The sequence below is a fragment of the Mesocricetus auratus genome, unplaced genomic scaffold (genome assembly GCF_017639785.1).
Source record: "Mesocricetus auratus isolate SY011 unplaced genomic scaffold, BCM_Maur_2.0 Super-Scaffold_100007, whole genome shotgun sequence".
Classification (NCBI taxonomy): domain Eukaryota; kingdom Metazoa; phylum Chordata; class Mammalia; order Rodentia; family Cricetidae; genus Mesocricetus; species Mesocricetus auratus.
The window spans coordinates 63,307,290-63,328,671 of NW_024429191.1; the positions used below are offsets into that span (position 1 = coordinate 63,307,290).

At 40.3% G+C, this 21,382-nt stretch overlaps 1 protein-coding gene across 2 annotated transcripts in view; it reads right to left on the reverse strand.

Moving 5' to 3' along the window:
- The window catches only part of Usp32 (ubiquitin specific peptidase 32), a 123,023-nt gene that overhangs the window by 22,356 nt on the left and 79,285 nt on the right, over positions 1–21,382 (reverse strand). For both annotated transcript variants that reach the window (XM_040749385.1, XM_040749383.1), the window contains exons 19-27: positions 18,821–18,895; positions 17,343–17,481; positions 17,018–17,123; positions 15,373–15,546; positions 12,952–13,126; positions 12,366–12,517; positions 10,528–10,639; positions 7,244–7,455; positions 983–1,167 (exon numbers count right to left, since the gene is read on the reverse strand). In XM_040749385.1, the coding sequence (XP_040605319.1) occupies positions 983–1,167; positions 7,244–7,455; positions 10,528–10,639; positions 12,366–12,517; positions 12,952–13,126; positions 15,373–15,546; positions 17,018–17,123; positions 17,343–17,481; positions 18,821–18,895 (1,330 nt within the window). The remainder of the gene's footprint in view (positions 1–982; positions 1,168–7,243; positions 7,456–10,527; positions 10,640–12,365; positions 12,518–12,951; positions 13,127–15,372; positions 15,547–17,017; positions 17,124–17,342; positions 17,482–18,820; positions 18,896–21,382) is intronic.

Sequence of the window (21,382 nt, forward strand, 5' to 3'; positions counted from 1 at the left end):
CTTGCAAAAACCTGTTCCTTGAGTTCCTCATTTCACAAAAGGACATGATCACTCACAAACCATTGCTCACACTGGAAATCCATCTTTTTACCTCGAAATTCATACCCAGTTCAGTAGCAAATCCAGAGGAAAGTACTCCTCCAGCAGTCCTTTAATTCAAATTTAATCCTACCCAAATATCACTTCTTCTAAACCCACGTACCCATTAACTAATTTGCTTATGAATTATTTGCAGGTTAAAGACTTACCCTAATCTCTTATCTTAATGATCAAAAGACCCTCTAACATAGGAATATAATTTTTCTTTTAACTCTGTTATCACAGAAGTTACTTCTCATTGCCCTAATAGTAAGAAATTGAGCTGGAATTCAACTGCGATATGTGACACAAAATCTAAAAGGGTTTACTGATTTCAAAGAACAGTAGTAGGAATGCAAAGAAAACAAAAAATGTTTGCCATCTCTACCTAGGCTTATGAAATTACTTCCTGCTGAGAAGGCACAGCATAAACACAACCCTACTGAACCTGTTATGGCATCATCAGTCTTTTTCAGAGTTCCTATCTAGATGGGTATTCACTCCCATTCTAAATTTCAGAGGGCTGAGATGACTCAAATTTCCTGGTGAAGTCAACAAGGCAAGGACATGACTTGAAGCATTTTCAGGAGGGGTTTATGTGACAGTAAAGAATGAAAGAAAAAAATCACAGGTGGCAGTAATGTACACTTTTAATCAGAGCACTTGGGAGGCAGAGACAGGTGCATCTCTGAGACCAGCCTGGTGTACAATAGCTAGTTCCAGGACAGGCTCCAAAACTACACAGGAAACCCTGTCTCAAAAAACAAACAAGAAAACAATAAAAACAATTCATTAGACACGAAGATGGTTACATATAAAATAGGTCTTCTATATTACAACATAGTCACAGAAGTTATTCTTAGTATTAAGAAATCACAGGACTTGGCTTATCCCCAGAACCTACCAATCCTGTGCATGGTTACTAGCTTCTTGAGGTGGGAGAGGACTGGCCAGTCGAGATACTTGAATCCAAACTGCATCATAGAGATCTTTCTTCCGGGTATGCACAGTACATGGAACAATCAGTGGCATTCCAAAGAGACTGGGACGATTCTTCTGAGATGACAGGAAATACAGTTCTGTCCTCATCTACATGTACAAACAAGAGAAGAGAGTTGACAAGATGGACTGCCAATTAATATTCATTTTCAAATTAGTTACTACCTAGCTCCTCTTGGTGCTTTTATTTTCCAAATGCCAGAATTAGTTTATAAAGTCATATACATACAAGAATGCACACACATGGGGGAGCCAATGTCCTCTTTGGGTACTGAATATACACGATGTGAAGAATACACAGACAAAACATCCATACACATAAAGCAAGATGGAAATAATTATAAAAAGAACGCACATACAGCATTCTTATTAGGATTGTGCATCAAATTTCTAAGTTTGCAAAGAACTGACTTCTTTATTTTAATTTAATCCAAGAATCTGATCTATTATTTATCTTTTATCACTATATGCATGCATGAGTGTGTGTGGGTATGCTACGGCATGTGCATAGACGTTAGAGGACAACTCTGTAGAGTGGGATCTTTCCTACTTTTTTTTTTTTTGTTTTGTTTTTTGTTTTACGAGACAGGGTTTCTCTGTATTGTTTTGGAGGCTGTCGGTCCAGCCTGGCCTCAAACTCACAGAGATCTGCCTGCCTCTGCCTCCCGAGTGCTGGGATTAAAGGCATGCACCACCACCGCCAGGCTCTCCTACTTTTATTACTTAAAAAAAAAATAGTAACTTATTTATTGTGAATTGTGTGTATGTGGGTCTTCCCTCCAGGTCCGAGAAGGAGGAGTCCTTCATTTTAGAGTATGGAGGAGGGTTTCTCTCCCTGTCCTGTCTTTTTTTAATTCGAGTCCTTTTTAGTGCCTTTTTAAGGGCCGCGACCTCAGCAAGTAACCGTTCCTTCTCAGACTCTGACGAGTCAGAGTCTGGGTCTGAGCTATTTTCATTTTCTAGGTCTGACAGAGTAGGATATACCCGATTCTGACTGGAGTCCCTCTTTTTGGATCGCGCCTCATCCTCACTAGCAATGGAGCCTCTAGTTTCAGGCAGGGTTTCTCCAGATGATTCACCGTCACTCTCTGCCTCAGAACTCAGGGAGGCTTGAGTCTCAGTCTCTTGTAACTCTGAAAAAGCCTCTTTTGTGACCTGGACTACCTGGCGGTGGCTAGCCTTATCTGTCAAAAGTGCGCCCTTCACTAATCTCCATAAGGAGAATGTGGATGGGGGCAGGGACTCAGGTCCCTCTTTTCATAAAAGTTGATGAAGATCATGGCGAACCTCCTCCTAATCTGGGATATTTAAGTTCCCCCCAGTAATGAACCATGGACTGGCTAGTTTGATGGATTTTAGAAAGCCTTCTAAGGTTTTAGACTTTACTGTAGTCCCATGTCCTCCAAGCAACTTTTTAACTTGATACTGTAATTCAAGCTTCCCGGAACTATTCCCCATGGTTTCTTTTCTTTTTTCTTTTTTTCCATGGCACATACATGCAGGTGACCAGAGGCCAGAGATGTCAGATCCGAATAGGAGCTACAGGCAGTTGCACACTGCCCAGCATGGGTATTGAGAATTGAACTCAGGTTTCTGGAAGAGTAATACACATTCTTAACTACTAACCATTTCTTAAGCTCCCCACTTTTATGACTTTAAAAAAAATTTATGTGTATGTGTCTATGTGGGTTTGTACATATAAGAATAGATACTACTTGGGAGTTTAGAAGGCAGCATGAGAGCTGACCTAACAGGTGCTTGTGAGCCCCCTACATGAGTGTTAGGAAATAAATGTAGATTCACTGCAGGAACAATACTGCTCTTAACAGCCATGCCAATTCCCTGTCCTATCTTTCCACTTTTCTGTGGTCTTAAGATAACCTTAGGTCACATGGCTTGCACAGCAAGCACCTTTATTCACTGAACAATCTTACTTTAAGTTGCTCAACATTTCATTCTTTCATTCACTCATTCATTCCCTTATTTATTTGTGTGGGTATTTTGTCTGCATGTATGTATGTGTGCCACATGTGGGCCTGGTGCCTGTAGAGGTCAGACAAGGGTATCAGATCCTTTGGGACTAGTTGCAGACAGTTATGACCTACCATGTAGATGGTATGACTCAAACTCAGGTCCTCTGGAAGAGTAGCCAGTTCTCTTAAGCACTGAGTCACCTCTCCAGTCAGTTCCTCTGCCCTTTTTGTTTGCTTTCTTTTCAAGGCAGGGTTTCTCTCTATATAGCCTGGCTGTTCTGGATATTGCTCTGTAGACCAGGCTGGCCTCAAACTCAGATCTGTCTGCCTCTGCCTCCTAGGTGTTGGGATTAAAGGTGTGAGCCACCACTACCTGGCTTCAGCCCTTTTGTTTTTAAAAATTCAAAAATACTGTTATGGGTATTTCACCTACATGCATGCCTGGGTGTCACTTTTGTGCCTGGTACTTACAGAGGCCAGAAGAGGGGTTGGATATCCCAGATCTGAATGGTGGTGAATAGTCATGTGGGTGCTTAGGAATTTAACCTGGGTCTTCTGGAAGAGTGGCAGGTGGTCTTAATCTGAGCAGTTTCTCCAGTGCCAATATTTTCTTCTAAAAATTTTCAACAATAGTCAGATAGTGGTGGTGCATGCCTTTAATTCCAGTACTTGGGAGGCAGAGACAGGCAGATCTCTGAGTTCGAGGTCATCCTGGTCTACAGAGCAAGTTCCAGGACAGGTTCCAAAACTATAGAGAAACCCTGTCTTGAAAAACCAAAACCAAACCAAACCAAACCAAACCAAACCAAAAAAACCTCAACAATATTATTGTTTTCTATATAGATGTCTCCCAAATGATTTCTAAAGTTTATTTGTACTGAAATGGGTTTTTTAATACACAATTTAAAAAATATGATGGAGTAAAAGTATTTATAAAGGTGAATGGCACACATCTGCCACCAAGATTTGTTTGTCTAAATTCTGTAGTTGGTAAATTCAATCTTATGTGACAAAAAGTTTTTTTGCATATGTAACTGAGTCTTCCCTCCACCCTAGATTCTTTCATTTATTTTTAAAAAGGAGTTTATACTATTTTCACATGTATGTATATGTGTGTCTGTGTGAAATGTATGCCACATATGTTCAGTTACCATCAGAGGCCAAAAGAGGACACTAGATACCCTGGCGTTGGTTGTGAGCCACTGATATGGGTGCTAGGTACCACATTCTGGTCTTTTGGAAGAACAGCAAACACTTTTAAAATGCTGGATCATCTCTCCAGCCCTAAGCTGAAGGTCTTTAATATGAGATCACCTGATATAAAGAAATCAAGTGGCAAGTATAATAAGAGAAAGGCAGAGATGGAAGGAAAGGTTCAGATGAACAGGCAGGAAATGTAGTTGTGTAGCCACAAGTTAAGAGATGCTCAGAAACGGAAGATAAAAAAGCCAAGGAAGAGTCCCCTAGAGTCTTTGACGGGAGCTGGCTCTGTCAGTACCATGATTTTGGACTTCTGGTTTTTAGACTGTTATAAAAGTCCTTGGACATTAACACATTTTTTAAAACACACTGGCAGGGGCTGGAGAGATGGCTCAGCAGTAAGAGCATTGTCAGCTCTACCAGAGGTCCTGAGTTCAATTCCCAGCAATCACATGATGGTTCACAGCCATCTATAGTGGGTTCTGATGCCCTCTTCTGGCATTCAGGTGTACATGCAGGTAGAGCACCACATACATAAAATAAATAAACCTTAATAAATTATTTAAAAACAAAATAAAAAAAACCACACACTAGTGATAAGTTCCCTGGAACCATAGTTACAGACAGTTATGAGCTGCCATGTGGGAGCAGTTAATAGAACCTGGGTCCTCTGGAAGAGGAGCCAGTGTTCTTAACTGCTGAGCCATCTTTCCGGCACCTGACTCTTTTTTTTTGAAACAGAGTCTTACTATGTAGGCCAAGGCTGGCCTAGAACTCGAGGTCATCCTGTCTTATCAGCTTAAGTGCTAAAGTTTCAGCTATGTACCAATGACTTTTATTTTCTTCTTGTATGAGCAGGGCAGTATTTTAGCCAACAAACTTAGTAAGTAAGAATTTGAGAACCTAGGGTGATTATTTCTTTTTCTTTCTCCTCCATCCCTTTTGGTGCTAGAGATTAAACCCTGGACTCTTTTTTTTTTTTTTGGTTTTTCGAGACAGGGTTTCTCTGTGGCTTTGGAGGCTGTCCTGGAACTCGCTTGGTAGTCCAGGCTGGTCTCGAACTCACAGAGATCCGCCTGCCTCTGCCTCCCGAGTGCTGGGATTAAAGGCGTGTGCCACCACTGCCTGGCTTCAACCCAACTTTTTAATTTCATTTCATTTTTATTTCTTTGAGGCAAGGTCTCTTCATGGCTGGCCTGAAACTTGCCATGCAGACCAGACTGGACTTTTATTTTATAAGATGATGACATCAAAGCTCACAGGGCTAAACTGGTTATTTAGAAGCAGGATCAGAGCCACAATACAGGTTGCTCAATTACTAGCCTAATTGCTTGTTCTCCCTTTCTGAGTCCCCACTATGCCCCAATCAGTTATCAATTTTTTTTTCTTTTCCATATGTATATAAGTGCATGGGTAGGCACAAAGCTGATGTTGGAAACAATCCTTGATCACTCTTTTTTTGTTTTTTGAGGCAGGGTTTCTTTGAGTAGCTCTGGCAATCCTAGAACTCACTCTGTAGGCTAGACTAACCTTGAACTCACAGAGACTCACCAGTCTGTTTCTGTGTCCTGAGTGCTGGGATTTAAGGCATGTACCACCACAGTCCAACATCCTTGATCACTGTTAAACCTTCTCATTGGGCAGGCTCTCTTAATTAAACCTGGAATTTTCTTTTTTTTTTTTTTTTTTTTGGTTTTTCGAGACAGGGTTTCTCTGTGGCTTTGGAGGCTGTCCTGGAGCTCGCTTGGTAGTCCAGGCGTGCGCCACCAATGCCCGGCTAAACCTGGAATTTTCAATACAGCCAATCTTGCTAGGCAGTCTGCCATGGGGATTCCCTCTCTTTGTCTTCTGAGCTGAAATGACAAGTTGGCCAAGACCTCCCACGTGGCATTTACACAGGTTCTGGGAATCCAGACTCCAACTTGTCCTCACGTTTGCCTGGCAAGTATTGTAACCACTGAGCCATCTCATTAACCTCCTCCTCCCACACCTTAAAAAAAAGAATTTATTTTATTTTTATGTGTATGGGTGCTTTTCCTGATGTATGTCTGTATACCACATGCACACAGTGCCCATGGAGGCTAGAAGAGGCCACTGGGTCTCCTGGAACTAGAGTCACAATAGGCTATGAACTGCCAGTGCTCTTAACCAACTAATCACCTCTCCAGTCCTAATCTCTTTTTTTTCCCCTATTAAAAAAAATTAAATGGAAGGAGTTAGTTTAGCACGGGAGGAATTATAAAAAAACAAAACAAAACAAAAAGACTTGTCAAAGAACATTCTTGTGTCCTCTAAAAAACAACAATGACAATAATAAAACCTTATCTAAAGGTGCTCACATATACATGGCAGAGATATATGTCTATACATGTGGGATACACATTCTAGAAGAAAGCAGTACTGGGGTGTACTGGCTAGCCAGTTTACTCTTTTATTTTTTTTGTGTTTGAGACACACTCTTAATATTTAGCTCAAATTAGCCTGGAACTTATCAACCACAGCTGGCCTCCAAATAATGATTCTCCTGTCTCAGCCTCTCCAGGTTGGGATTACAGGTGTGTAACACTCCACCTAGCATTCTGCTGCCTCTTAACATACAGTAAGGAATGCTATTTTATATAATGACAGTCACATATGACACAGAATACTGGTTTTAACACTTAAACAAGCATATATGATATAATGAGAGTACATTTAAAAAAGATGTAGAAATTCGGCATTGGTGGCGCACACCTTTAATCCCAGCATTCAGGAGGCAGAGGCAGGCGGATCTCTGTGAGTTTGAGACCAGCCTGGTCTACAAGAGCTAGTTCCAGGACAGCCTCCAAAACAATACAGAGAAACCTTGTCTCGAAAAACAAAAAACAAACAAAAACAAAAACAAAAAAAAAGAAAAAGAAAGAAAGATGAAAGATGTAGAAGAGACAAAATGGCTGCATTTCACCAACGATAGCTGACAAGACCAATAGTAACTTGCTCAACATTTAACTAACCATTTTTCGATGGACTGCAATGATGTAGCCTGTAAAGGGGTCATCAGGTAGAGCTGGCATATGACAATTCACCATTCCATTTGTGACATTCTTCTCAGTTCCACATGGTACAACTGTATTTGGCATTCCATTGGGGATGAATATAGGTCGAGGCAGATCCCCATTGGTAGTCAGGGTGAACAGTCCATTTGTAGATGGAGAAGAGGAGCAATCTATAAATTCAGAGATGTGCACAGTATCTTAACTTTGTGTCACCATCACCTTTGTTCTTTTTTTTTTTCTTTTTGGTTTTTCGAGACAGGGTTTCTCTGTGGCTTTGGAGGCTGTCCTGGAACTCGCTCTGCAGACCAGGCTGGCCTCAAACTCACAGAGATCCGCCTGCCTCTGCCTCCCGAGTGCTGGGATTAAAGGCGTGCGCCACCAACACCCGGCACCTTTGTTTTTTTCTCAAGTATTGTAAGTGTTTTGAACACTGATAGTGCAGACTCTCAGTTCAGGACAGGGAAAACTCATAGACCAAGAAACAATTCTAAATTTATTGGCAAACTTAAAGCCTAGAATGTCGCGTCTGCTGCGCGGCCTGTGTCCGAGAACGTGCGGAGGGTGTCGGGGATTGACAACACAGAGACTCGTTCAACGATGTAAAGAAAACTTTAAGCAGGCTCCAAAAAGGTTCAAGAAAACTTCCTAAGAAAGGCTCCCACCAGAGAAGCTTCTGCTCTCTCCTCTACCCTGGCTGGTTCTGCTCTCACCCCAGAAACTGATCTGGGCGTGGCAGAAGAGGCGGTTAGTCTTTGGACAAGGTCGAGCACAGGGTGGTTTCTGCGGGCAGGCCTTTTCCAGGAACTTAATGCCCCCAGGCATTGTATTGTTTTTAGTAAACATTGTCTTACAGCTGCCTACTCCCAGGCAGAAGGGGAAGTGGGTCTCTGCTCAAGGTCTGGTGTTCCCACACTAGAATTTTAACTTTACAACTCACATTTATAACTAAAGGGTAAAGAAAGGGAACTGTGGTAACTGTTAAAGAGTACTTCCCAGCACTCGGGAGGCAGAGGCAGGCGGATCTCTGTGAGTTCGAGGCCAGCCTGGTCTACAGAGCCAGTTCCAGGACAGCCTCCAAAGCCACAGAGAAACCCTGTCTCGAAAAACCAAAAAAAAAAAAAAAAAAAAAACCCCAAAAAAACAAACAAACCTCAAAAAAGAGTGCTCCTGCAACAATTCCATGAGTATCATGTGGTACACAAACATCTTTACTATTCATTTTTTCCTTCCTCTCCTCTAAAATTCTCTATTCCTCTCAAAATAATCTATCCAATCTAGCCTTAAGTCAATTGTTAATTTTTACATGAAAATGAAGATAAAAAATGTATTTCCTTAGTGACTAAGGCTTAGTCTAAATAGTTACATTTCAAGTTCTCAATAGCCCATGTAAGTGATGGATACTGTATTGGAGGGCAGAGATGCCAGATTCCATCATTGCAAAGTCCTACTGAACATTCTAAATAGAGATCATGAAATCATCCACTAAATTACCATCACTGTAACTGTTACATGCCAGTGAGAGGAGCTTCACTTCCTACGAAGTCCTTTATAGGAGGATTAACCTAAAAGTAAGCTGTCAAGGAAGAAACCCCGGGCATAATTGTTTGCATTTATAATCTCAGCACTTGGAAGCCAGAGGTAGAAAAGTCATGAATTTGATGGTATCTTTTTTTTTTTTTTTTTTTTTTTTTGAGACAAGGTTTCTCTGTGTTGCTTTGTAGGCTGTCCTGGAACTCACTCTGTAGACTAGGCTGGCCTCGAACTCACAGAGATCCATCTGCCTCTGCCTCCCGAGTGCTGGATTAAAGGCGAGGGCCACCAGAATTTGATGATACCTTGAACTAAACAGTCAGATCAGTGTAAATCTGAGATACACAGTGTAACACTGTCAAAAAACCAAGGGTTATGTTGTATATCATTTTTCCTACCACTTAAAACATTTTTCCAAAAGGAAAAGGGAAACTCCACAGATCAGACAACAAACAAAATGGAAACTTGTGAGATTCTTGAGGGCCCCTTTGTAACCTTGTAGAAGCAGTAAATAAAGTGCAGGGGAGGAGACTGAACAGTTATGCTGCTGTTGGTGTAGAGATTTCTCAGACTATAGGAGCTGCCTCAAGCTGTACAGAGTGCTCCAGAGAAGCAGATTTCTTGAATCTTCACTAGGGTTAGGGAGGGCTTCTTTGTGATGCAGCTGCTTTTTTAAGTCATCTCTGTTCCTGTAAGTAATCCCTCACCCATATTCCTGTTAGTAACCACAAAACAAAGTCTTGGTTAACCAAATTGGATTTTGGTGCAGTTATTACTTTGGATCTCCTGATTTTACTTTTTGGGGTTAGTAGATATGTGCATGTGGTGTTATCTTCAGTAAAATACTCTTACACAATATGCTACCAAGAAGTACAGCACTGGCCTAGGATGTTTAAGACCTTAGGTTAGACACTTAGTATCACAAAAAAAGGATAAAGCTTATGAGGCTCAAAGAGCAGAAAGACCCACCATACTAATGCATGTGTAATAACTGGACAGACAAATTCCTATTTACTAAATATACTGTTTATATCTTCTGGTTGTATGCTCCTTTTATACCATTTGTAACATCTTACCATTACAAAAGAGTTAAGAGAGATGTGAATGTTAATGGTACATACATGAGCTACCTACTTAGCTTGTTTATTTACTGGTTCTGAATTTTAGACTCCTCTTCAATCAAAAGAAAAGAGTCAAATAATTATTAGAATTCTTACAAAAATCTCCAGTCAAAGGTTTCTTTTAATCTCAAGAATTGTTTTGAGTACAACAAAAAGTTCCAGTTGAAGATTTCTGCTGGATTTTAATCCCAGCACTCAGAACTCTGTGATTCAAGTCCAGCCTGGTCTACAAAGAGAGTTCCAGGTCAGCCATAGCTACACACAGAGAAGCCTTGTCTCAGAAAAAAAGGCAAAACAAACAATATATATTTTAACTCTTAGACCAAATTTTATTACATTTATGTTTATATGCATGCAAGTATGTATGTGCAAGCACATGCTACAGCAAGCATGTGGAGGTAAGACAACAATTTGCAGGAGTCAGTTCTCTCCTTCCACCATGTGGATCCTGAGGATTGAATTCAGGTCATCAGGTTTGGATCAGGCTTAACTACAAGTCTACAAGTCCCTTTATCAAGCTGAAATATTCTGCTGACCCTAGACCACAGTTTAACACTGAGATCCTGAGAAGGAAGTCTAGTTCTATCTTACCTGTTTGTACTGGACTACACGCTGAGACTGGAGATGCAAGAATGGGAATTTCAAATGCACACAAAAATCCACTCACTGAAAGTCGAACTTTTTGATTGTCCTGAGGGAAGTTCTACAAAAAGAAAACAGAAAAAACAAACAAACAAAAAGAAGCAAAAGTTTTAGACAAAACAGAAAAATTATCTTTGTGATGTAGACCAAACTGGTCTTGAGCTCACAGAGATCTGCCTGTTCCTACCTCTGCTGGGATTAAAGGTGTGTACTACTACTCAGTAAAACAATCTTTGTCTCTTCCATTTCCCCCTTTTGCATTCCTTTGCCCCTAATAAAAAACCCCTCAGTTTGAATTCTGCTGCATGGCTGCTTTTTAAAATTTAAAATACATGGTACAAATGCATACAAGCAGGCAAAACACCCATACATCAAAAAGAAAAAAGGGTTGGAGAGATGGCTCAGTGGTTAAGAGCACTTACTTTACCAGACCTAAGTTTACCTCCCAGCAATCATATCAGGTAACTAGTTCCAGGGGGATCCAACACCTCTGGCCTCTGAAGGCACCTCCACTCAAGTGCACATACCTATACACAGACACATACACATAATAAAAAAATAAAATAAAAAAGGAATACAAAATTTTAAAAATATAGCCATACATGCAGGCAGAACACCAATGCACGTAAAATAAAAATAAGTATATTTAAAAAAAAAAAGAAAGAAAGAAAAAAATGGGATACAATCTGGACAGGGTGGCAAATGCCCTTAATCTCAGCAGAGGCAAGTGGATCTCTTAAGAGTTTGAAATCACCCTGTTCTACATAGCAAGCAAGCTCTAGAACAGCTGGGGCCTCACAGTGAGACCATGTCTCAAAAATGAAAAAAGGAGGGAGGGAGGGAGAGAGGGAAGGGAGGATGGAGAGAAAGAGAGAGAGGGAGAGAGAAAGAGAGAGAGAGAGAGAGAGAGAGAGAGAGAGACATGTTTTTTGTTCTGATTTTGTTCTGTGTGAGTGAGTGAGAGAGCATAAGCAAACACCCATTATAGCCCATGTGTGGAAGTCAGAGGACAACTTTTAGGAGTCAGCTCCCTGTCTACCATGTGGGTCCTAAGAAATTAACACAGGTCAGACTTTGGTGGTTAAGTGCCCTTATCCACTCAGTCATCTCACTGGCTCTTGTTATTTTGCATATCCACTGATTATTTAAGTGTGGTAGTCTGAATAAGAATGGTCCCCCATAGGCCTATATATTTGGATGTTTAGTCATTAGGGAGTGGCATTACTTGAGAAGGACTAGGAAGTGTGACCTTGTTGGGAGAAATGTGTCACTGGGAGTGGGTTTCAAAAGCTCAAGCCAGGCCCACTCTTTGTTCCTGTTCCTGCTGATCAGGATGTAGAACTCTCAGCTACTTCTCCAGCAACATATCTGCTTGTGTGCCACCATGCTCTCTGCCATGATGATAGAAGACTAAACTTCTGAAAGTGCAAACAAGCCTCTATTAAATGCTTTCTTTTATAAGAGTTGCCACGGTAACTAAAACAGAAGCTGGTACCAGGAGTGGGGTATTGCTGTGATGGGCCTGACCATGCTGCTTGGGGGCAAATGTGAACTTTGGAACTTTGGATTAGGAAAGCAGTTGAATGCTTTAAGCAGGACTTAATGGGCCATTCTAGTAGGACATAGAAGACAATGGTGCTGAGGCAGTTGTGGACTGTAGGAATCCAGAAACAGAACACTAAGACATTAACTGAAATCATTGACTAAGAAGACATTGACTGAAATCACTGAGAAACCTATCTTTGAAGAACAGAATCAGATTTCACAGAAAGAGCAATTAATATTACCTTTATGTTGGAGCTGTGTACTTCTGCAAGAAGAATTTGTTCTGATTTAAGTCCACAGAGCTCACTCAGCTGCTTTTTCAAACCTGTGTACTTTTCATCCATATTCAGTCTTAGTCCATATCGTATTGGGGTAGTACCATCTAATTTAATTACTAGTAAAGAAAAAAAGACTTTTATTGGTAAATGCAGGTTACAATGAAAATCTTACATACCACAACAGATATATCTGACTTGCAAATAGCAAATATTTTAGCCAAGAATTTTATATGTAAATGTTAAAATAAAATTTAAGAAAAACCCTGGGTGAAATGAAGAATTTTTTAATATTTATCTAAGAAGTCTGATTGGTTTTACAAGCTTTTCAAAGATTTTCTGCTATGATTGGAATTAAGAAAAGCAACCAATGAGCACAAAATCAGCCCCATACTCCAAACTTTCGAAACCTGAAATTGTGCCTTAATGTGGAGTGCTTGATTATAACATGCTAACTCCTCATATTTATGAGAACTCATTGCAAACAAATAACTATAAATCCAGGCTGCCAAATAAAGAAAATAAATCATTTTTTCAGAAGTCTGTGACCTACCTGTTATTTCTAAATGCATGTAACTATCCATTGGTAGCGGTAAAGACAAAAAATTGAAAGGGTCGAATCGGACACTTATATGCCCACATGTCTTGCATTTGACTTGGGATCTTAGCTGGCCATGGAACAAGTCCACAACAATTGATCTATTTCTCCTTAGATGGTTGTCCCAGGCCTATGAAGGAAAAACAAAATTTTATTTTCAAAATTCAAAAGATAACCTTTTCAACACAATCTAAAATTATTTGCTAAGTATATTGGATTTAAACTCTAACCACAGAACACTCTTGTTCAAATTTAAATTGTGCCATACATATTTGTTGTCAGAACATTGTATTTATTGTTTTTATAAGAAACTCAAAACTAAGCAAGTCATGGTGGCTATACATATCTTTAATCATAGCCCTCTGAAGGTAGAGCAAGCAGATCTCTGTTGAATTTGAAGGGCAGCCTGGTCAATACAGAAAGTTCCAGGATAGTCAGGGCTACCTAAAGAGACGCAACCACATACCATATACCACCAAATAAAATTTGTAGATCCAGGAATGGGTTACATCTTTTTGAATTGTTGGCCAAAAAGGTCCCAAGGACTTCCCCAAACATTTCAGGTTATTGCCAGAGTTATTTGTTACCCTATATAACCTGACGGTAAGATTTTATTGCTGAAGATACCACATACTTATATATTTTTTTTTTCCCTCGAGACAGGTTTTCTCTGTATTGCTTTGGAGGCTGTCCTGGAACTCGGTCTATAGACCAGTCTGGCCTCGAACTCAGAGATCCGCCTGTCTCTGCCTCCCAAGTGCTGGGGGTTGGTTCTTAACTATAAGCTTCACCTTTACCAGAAGGCACTAACTACACACATCATACAAAGAGAGAAGTAATCATCAATCTTACTCAGCTATGAAACTTGTGAACTATAATAGTGACTTGACTACAAGGTATACCTATTCGCAGGGTGGTGGTGGTGCACGCCTTTAATCCCAGAACTCAGGAGGCAGAGACAGGCAGATCTTTGTGAGTTCAAGGCTAGTGTGGTCTATAGGCTCCAAAGCTACAGAGAAACTCTGTCTTGAAAAACTAACAAAGATATATCCACTCGTGCAATAGTGGCACAAATGTTTTGGGAGTAACCAACCAACTTTCAATTGGATCTAAGTAAGGCCTGACCCATGAGATGGAACCCATATTTGACACTCTTTTTTTTTTTTTTTTCTGGTTTTTCGAGACAGGGTTTCTCTGTGGCTTTGGAGGCTGTCCTGGAACTCGCTTGGTAGTCCAGGCTGGTCTCGAACTCACAGAGATCCGCCTGCCTCTGCCTCCCGAGTGCTGGGATTAAAGGCGTGCGCCACCAACGCCCGGCTCTATTTGACACTCTTAATGAGGTCAAGAATCTGACACTAAATAGGTGATAGGCCCTATGGGAAAACCTACAGTTTCTACTACACACAGCAGTAAAATGACTCCTAACAACATACTGTTATACCCACAGATCAGTGCCTTTTTGAATCCTGATCAGAGAAGCCCTTTTTTCAAGTTTTTTGAGATAGGGTTTCCATGTGTAGCCCTGGCTATCCTGGAACTCACAAAGATCTGCCTGCCTCTGTGTCCTGAGTGCTGGGATTAGAGGTATGTACCACCTGATGAGAAGCCTCTTCTAGCAGTAAATGGGAATTAAGACAGAGACCCACAATGGAACAACACACATCGAGTGAGGGACTCTGGAGCACTTATCCCTAAATAGGTTGTCTTTATCATACCCCTTCTCTCAAGGCTCAGGGATCTATGAGAAGATGGGGCACAAAGATGATTTATCCAGAGATAGAAGATAAACAAGAAAACAGTGCTTTCCAGACACAACAGGAATGGATGCACATACAAACTCACAGAACCAGTGACAACATGCACAAGACCTCCTGAAGCACAAACCAGATAACATACTAGAAGAGACAAGGGTAAGAGGGCAAGGCCTAAACAAGAAGCTATGTGCAGTTGCTAAGAACATCAAAACTAGTTTTCTTGAATGGAGTGACACTGGGTATGTTAACCATATCCCAGGGCAGGCACATGCTCAGGAATAGTTGGCCAACAAAAAAACCAGACTCCATGTTAACCCAGGGTCTTGGTGCATGCCTGTAATCCAGCAGTGAGGAGGAGGAGACAGGATGATCACTGGCTAGTGAGTCTGCTAAATTAGTGAGCTACAGGTTCATTGAGAGTCACATCTCAAAAATAGGTGGGGCATAGATTAAGAAGACATCCAACAAGAACCTCTAACCTCTGCATTGCCTGTGCACACATGCATTGCCCAATTTACCCACCAAAAGGCATAAAAAATAAAAATAGGTGCCCAGCTAAGTCAGTAGAACACAAGACTCTTTAAAAATAACAACAACAACAAAAAAGACACTCAAAACAAACCTCTGCAGCTACTTCCCAGTCAGGTCGTCCATCACTGTCTTTTAGTTCCACATATGGTTTTTCATGGACTCGGTTAAGATCTTCATGGAGACCATCCAAGAGGAAAGCCAAAAGTTCTTGGGAGTCTTGTTGCTGAAACCCATTAAACCTGGGAGCATATTTTGCTATTGTCCACTATAAAAATGAGGAGTAGCTGTCATTATTTCCTATCCTATAAAATTTGGAACACACACTTTTCATAATTCAATCAATAAGCATCAGAAAGAAAGTAAATGGCACAATATTTAGTCTTTCTCTATTTCAGCAAAGAAATGCTGGGTAAGAATTTATTCTTCTAACATTAATCTGAAGTGACCAAAAAAATGAAGGGCATTAGCCGGGCGTTGGTGGCGCACGCCTTTAATCCCAGCACTCGGGAGGCAGAGGCAGGCGGATCTCTGTGAGTTCGAGACCAGCCTGGACTACCAAGCGAGTTCCAGGACAGCCTCCAAAGCCACAGAGAAACCCTGTCTCGAAAAACCAAAAAAAAAAAAAAAAAAAAAAAAAAAACCAAAAGAAAAAAAAAAATGAAGGGCATTTTGGTCAATGATGTTTCCCAGTTTGATTCCATCTTTGGTGGTTTGAATGAAAATGGCTCCCAAAGGCCCATAGGGAGTGGCACTATTAGGAGGTGTGGTCTTGTTAGAGGAAACGTATCACTGGCAGTGGGATGTGAGGTTTCAGAAGCTCAAGCCAGGCCCAGTGCCCCTCTCTCTTCCTACTACCAGCTGTAGAAATCTCAGCCACCTCTCCAGTACCTTGTCTGTGTGCCACCATGTTTCCTATCATGATGATAATGCACTAACCCTCTGAACTGTAAGCTAGCCCCAATTAAATGTTTCATCACAGCAACAGAACCCTAAGACACCATTGAAACAAACAGTTCTTTATTCACACAGATTTGTATTTATGAATTTCTATTTACAGAAAAGGTAAAATGGTAACTGATCATCCTGAAGATTTCCAGTCATATTGTATAAATGTTTTCTTCTAATTACCTATTTAGTCTCGTTATATTCTCATTATATTACTGTTTGTTAGAGGCCAAAGAGCATAGTGTTTAACTATCAGGATTTATAAATGAGTTACTTTAGCAATGCTAAAAAAAAATCTATCAGATAGAATAGGTGGCCTATGCTAGCAGTCAAGGAGTACCAAAAGGGTTTACTCTTCATACAAGTAAAGCAGTTGGTAACTCTGTAAAATGAACAATGTCTCAAAGAAGTACTTTTTTTTTTTTTGGTCTTTTCTTTCTGTTCATTATATACTCAGCAGTATTTTGCAATTACTTGAACACACACAAATTTGTTTATCTAGGATACTTAATGAAAGATTTTTTTGTTTGTTTTTTTCTTTTGGGTTTTTTGAGACAGGGTTTCTCTGTGGCTTTGGAGGCTGTCCTGGAACTAGCTCTGTAGACCAGGCTGGTCTCGAACTCACAGAGATCCGCCTGCCTCTGCCTCCCAAGTGCTGGGATTAAAGGCGTGCGCCACCAACCACCGGCTTAATGAAAGATTAAAAAAGCAAAATAGAGAAAATGTGCAATGAAAGTGATAAAAGAACCATTAGGGAATTACATAGTTTTGTAATATTTTAGTCTGCTTACCCGAAGCTTTAATGGGGCGACATTCTTCTGAGTTCCACTCCAAAGTTCCTGCACCAGATCGCCATAGCATTTAGCCATATGGCCTTTCATACCAATGGGATTTGTCCTAGAAGTTTGAGAGGGAAATTTGTTGCCAAAGATTCTCCGTAATTCACAATCACATGGGCACAAAACTACCTATCAAGAGACATATCCCTTGGCCCTTATTCATATTCCATAAGGCAACGAAATAACATTTTCTTCTTCAAGTTAAAGAGGAAATTTAAGCAATACTGGATTCAGATCAAAGCTACAGAAGAAAAACTGTCAGTGGGTCAAAGATTACCTGTTGAGTTCATAAAGATGTCTCCCTGAGATAAAATACTGTGTCAGTGGTTGTGTGTTACTAACACACTGGATGCTTGAGTTCATGAAGCATGTGTTTCCAAGGTTACTCAGACCTGTGGCTCCCTTTTCTGTGGGAACTGCAACAAATAATGAGACAAAAGCCTAGCTATAGCAACATGCTGTGGAATGGCTATTTGTATTCAGTTGAGTTATTATTATTTTTCTTTCTCTTTTTGTTAGAAACTTAGTATCAGAGGTTGGCTTCACACTAAAAATCCTCCTGCATTAACCTTCCATGTACTCATGTTAATGGCATGTGTCACCACACTGATTTCTCAACATGGAGATTTTAAAATTCTTTTAGTCAGATAAATGATGAAGGTTTTTTCTTGAAGCTTACTTTCTTTTTTTTTGGGGGGGGGTTGGTTTTCAAGACAGGGTTTCTCTATGTAGCCTTGGCTACTGTGGAACCTGCTTTATAGACCAGGCTGGCCTCTAGTGCTGGGATAAAGGTGTGTGTCACCAGAGGGCTTAGTACTTAACAGCACTTGCTCCACTTCCCGAGGACCTGGGTTAGATTCTCAGCACATATGTGGACATTCATAACTGTTTCAGTCCCAGGGATCTACTAAGGCTGAACACTAAGGATTCCAGGCATACCTGTGGTGCACAGACATACTTGAATTCAGAATACCCATAAACATATAAACATAAAGTAAAAAGTAAACTTCAAAAATTAAAAAAAATATTCCTTGAGAATTTTATGTATGTATACAACGTATTTTGGTCATGCCCATATAAAGCAAAACAAATTAACAAAACATATATGTGAATATATATATACATACATACATACATACATGTATATATATCTATATAAGAACAATTATTTTTATGTGTATGTATGTGGGTATTTGAAGATCAGAGGTTGATGTGGGTTTCTTCCTCCAATTTACTTTCTGTGATAGGATCTCCCACTGAATCTGGAGCTCACTTATTGGCTGAGCTGCCTGGCCAGGAATCCTATTTTTGTCTCCCTAGTGCTAAGATAGGTATGTACTGCAGTGCCTCAATTTGTACACGGTTCTGGGGCTCTGAACTAGAACCCTCACAGTTATATGCTATGTACTTTACCATCTAAGTTATCTTCCTAACACTTTTTTTTGAGACAGAGTTTTACTTTGAGCCTAGACTACTCTGGATCGCTGTTTTAGCTCATGAGTTGGGGTACCACCACATCTACTGTACAAATTATTTAATTGCACAGTTAGAATGAAATCTGAAAAATAACTTGAAAAGACTTTACCCAATAAGAACAAGAAAGAATAAGTTTAAGACTGTCTAATTCAGGTGTGGTGGCCTCTCCAGAGGTAGCAAGAGGATCAAGGTCAAGTGTTAAAGCACAACCTAAACGACATAGTAAGTTTATCTCCAACTGCAACAAAAAAAGTCTGTAAAAATAATATGCTGACTTACCTTTATGTCTATCTATTTTGCTACTATTTGCTATAAAGGACATTTCTTCAGGCCAGCTCATATCTTTGTTGCGAACTGGAAAGACAGATTTGAATGTATTAATTTCTTATCCATACAATTCAGAGTCACTCAATTGCTATGTTAAAAAATAGTTACTTCTATTACCAGGACTTAAAAAAAATCAAATAAATTTTAGTAGTTAGGTCTAATACCATTCCAACTCTTTATATTTTGAGTGTTTCTGTAGCCCAGGCTGGCCACAGACTTGCTATGCTATAGCCAAAGATAACAAGACTCCACTTCCTGAGTGATGGGAATCCAACTATGGTTGGTTTTATGTGGAGCAGAAATCAAATTCATGCATGCAGGGCTGGGCAGTAGTGGCACACCTTCAAGCCCAGCACTTGGTGGTGCTGGTGGTATGGAGGAGGCGGCAGAGGCAGGTAGATTTCTGTGAAAATTCTAGGCCAGCCTGATCTATAGAGCAAGTTCCAGGAGAGCGAGGGCCACACTGAGAAGTCTTACCTTGAAAAACTAAAACAAACAAACAAAAATCAAATCAAATCAAAACAAAACCTCATGCATGCCAGGCAAGGAGTCTACATACCTTTTTTTTTTTTTTTTTTGGTTAGTATACAAAGTAATGGAGTTCATCACAGAATCTTCATACATTATTATTATTATTATTTTTTTTTTTTTGGTTTTTTGACACAGGGTTTCTCTGGGTAGCTCTGGAGCCTGGCCAGGCACTCGCTCTGTAGACCAGGTTGGCCTCAAACTTACAGAAATCTGCCTGTCTCTGCCTCCTGAGTGCTGGGATTAAAAGTGTGCACCATCAATGCCCGGCCATTCTACTGGGGACTGTAAAATCATTTCAAATAATAAGATACTACTTCAAGTGCCAGCTTGAAGTAAAATTATATTTAGCCATCTACAGAAGTAATTAAAGTTTAGATATAGTAAAATTTCACAAACTTAAAACATCAGAAATATGATGGGTGGTAGTGGCACTTGGGAGGCAGAGGTAGATAGATCTCTGTGAGTTTGATGCCAGCCTGATCTACAAAGAGAGTTCCAGGACAGCTAGGGATGTTATACAGAGAAACCTGTCTCAAAAACAAACAAAACCACCAAGAAAAACAAAACACCACCACAACATAAACAAACAAAACCTATCAGAAACATGAAATATGAAATTTTTTTCATTAAATTAACGATTGTTGAGGTAATCCACTAGTGTCATTGCATGCAACTAGCAGCGTTTTCATGAGACATTATGGGGAAAGACACCACAGTTTCAACAACGTGACTGTGCCATGTGTAAATCACGGCTGAGTGCAGAAGTACCACTGTTGGTGAGGGGCCAGCGCAGCTAAAGAGTGGAGTCTAAGAGAGCTGGGAACACTACGTAGTGGGTGGGAGGCCTTGTAGGCATGATGTCCTAGGTTCAATCTTCAGTATTTGGGAGTAAATGTTGATATCCCCACTCAAACTCAAAGTGGTAGTCTGAAAATTTTATAAAACTTTGTAACTTGCAACTAAATTTACCAGTTGCCACCTACACTTTCCTTCCTTGGTCAATCCTAATGATACCTATAGAGAGACCATTCTTCTTTTGAAACAATCTAGTAGGTAAGAAAAAACTAGGAGTTTGGATCTACCTTAACATTAGGAATATAATGCTATCGTGGGAAAAATTGTAAAATGGGATTCCTAGTGTCTTAGCCGAAAATAAAGCTTAACCTATGCCATCATTTGGGAGGCAAAGGCAGGATGATGAGAAGTCAGAGGTCTTCCTCATCTATTCAGTGAAGTTCAAGGCCAGTCTGGGATAAAGAGACTATCTCAAAAATACAAAAAAAAAAAAGAAAGAAAGAAAAGAACAACAAAACCTAACCACCTAACTGCCCCCAAACCAAACACATCAAAAACCCGTAACAAAACTAAGCACTATCACTACTACCGAAACTGCTTCTCCCACTCATCTAATATAAATGTCTATTTTGAGGCACACACCCACAGGTAAACACTGAGCTGAACTCAAGGAATCCAGTGATAGGGAGGGAGGACCGATGAGCAAAATGGTTAACAATGGGCTAGTTTAACCCTTAGAAACAGCTGACCTGAACAAGGGGAGCTCTTGAATCCCAGACTGATGGCTGGGAATCCAGCATGGGACTGATCAACACGCCCTGAATGTGGGTGTCAGTGAGGAGGCATAGGCAATCTATGGAGCCTTGGGTAGTAGATCAGTATTTATCCCTGGAATACAAATGGACTTGGATGCCCATCACACAATGAGGGATGCTCTCTCACCCTGAACTCTTGGGGGAGGGTCTAGGCCTTGCCCTGAATGAAATGACAGACTATGGACACCCCCATGGAGGGCCTCACCCTCCCTGGGGAAAGGAGGAAGTATTGGGGGAAGGGTGGTGGGAGGGAGTGGGAGGAGGGGAGAGAACTGGGATTGACATGTGAAGCAACCTTTTTTCTAATTTAAATTTAAATTTAAAAAGAAAAAGAAAAAAAATGAAGAAAGGGCTAAAAAACAAACTAACAAAT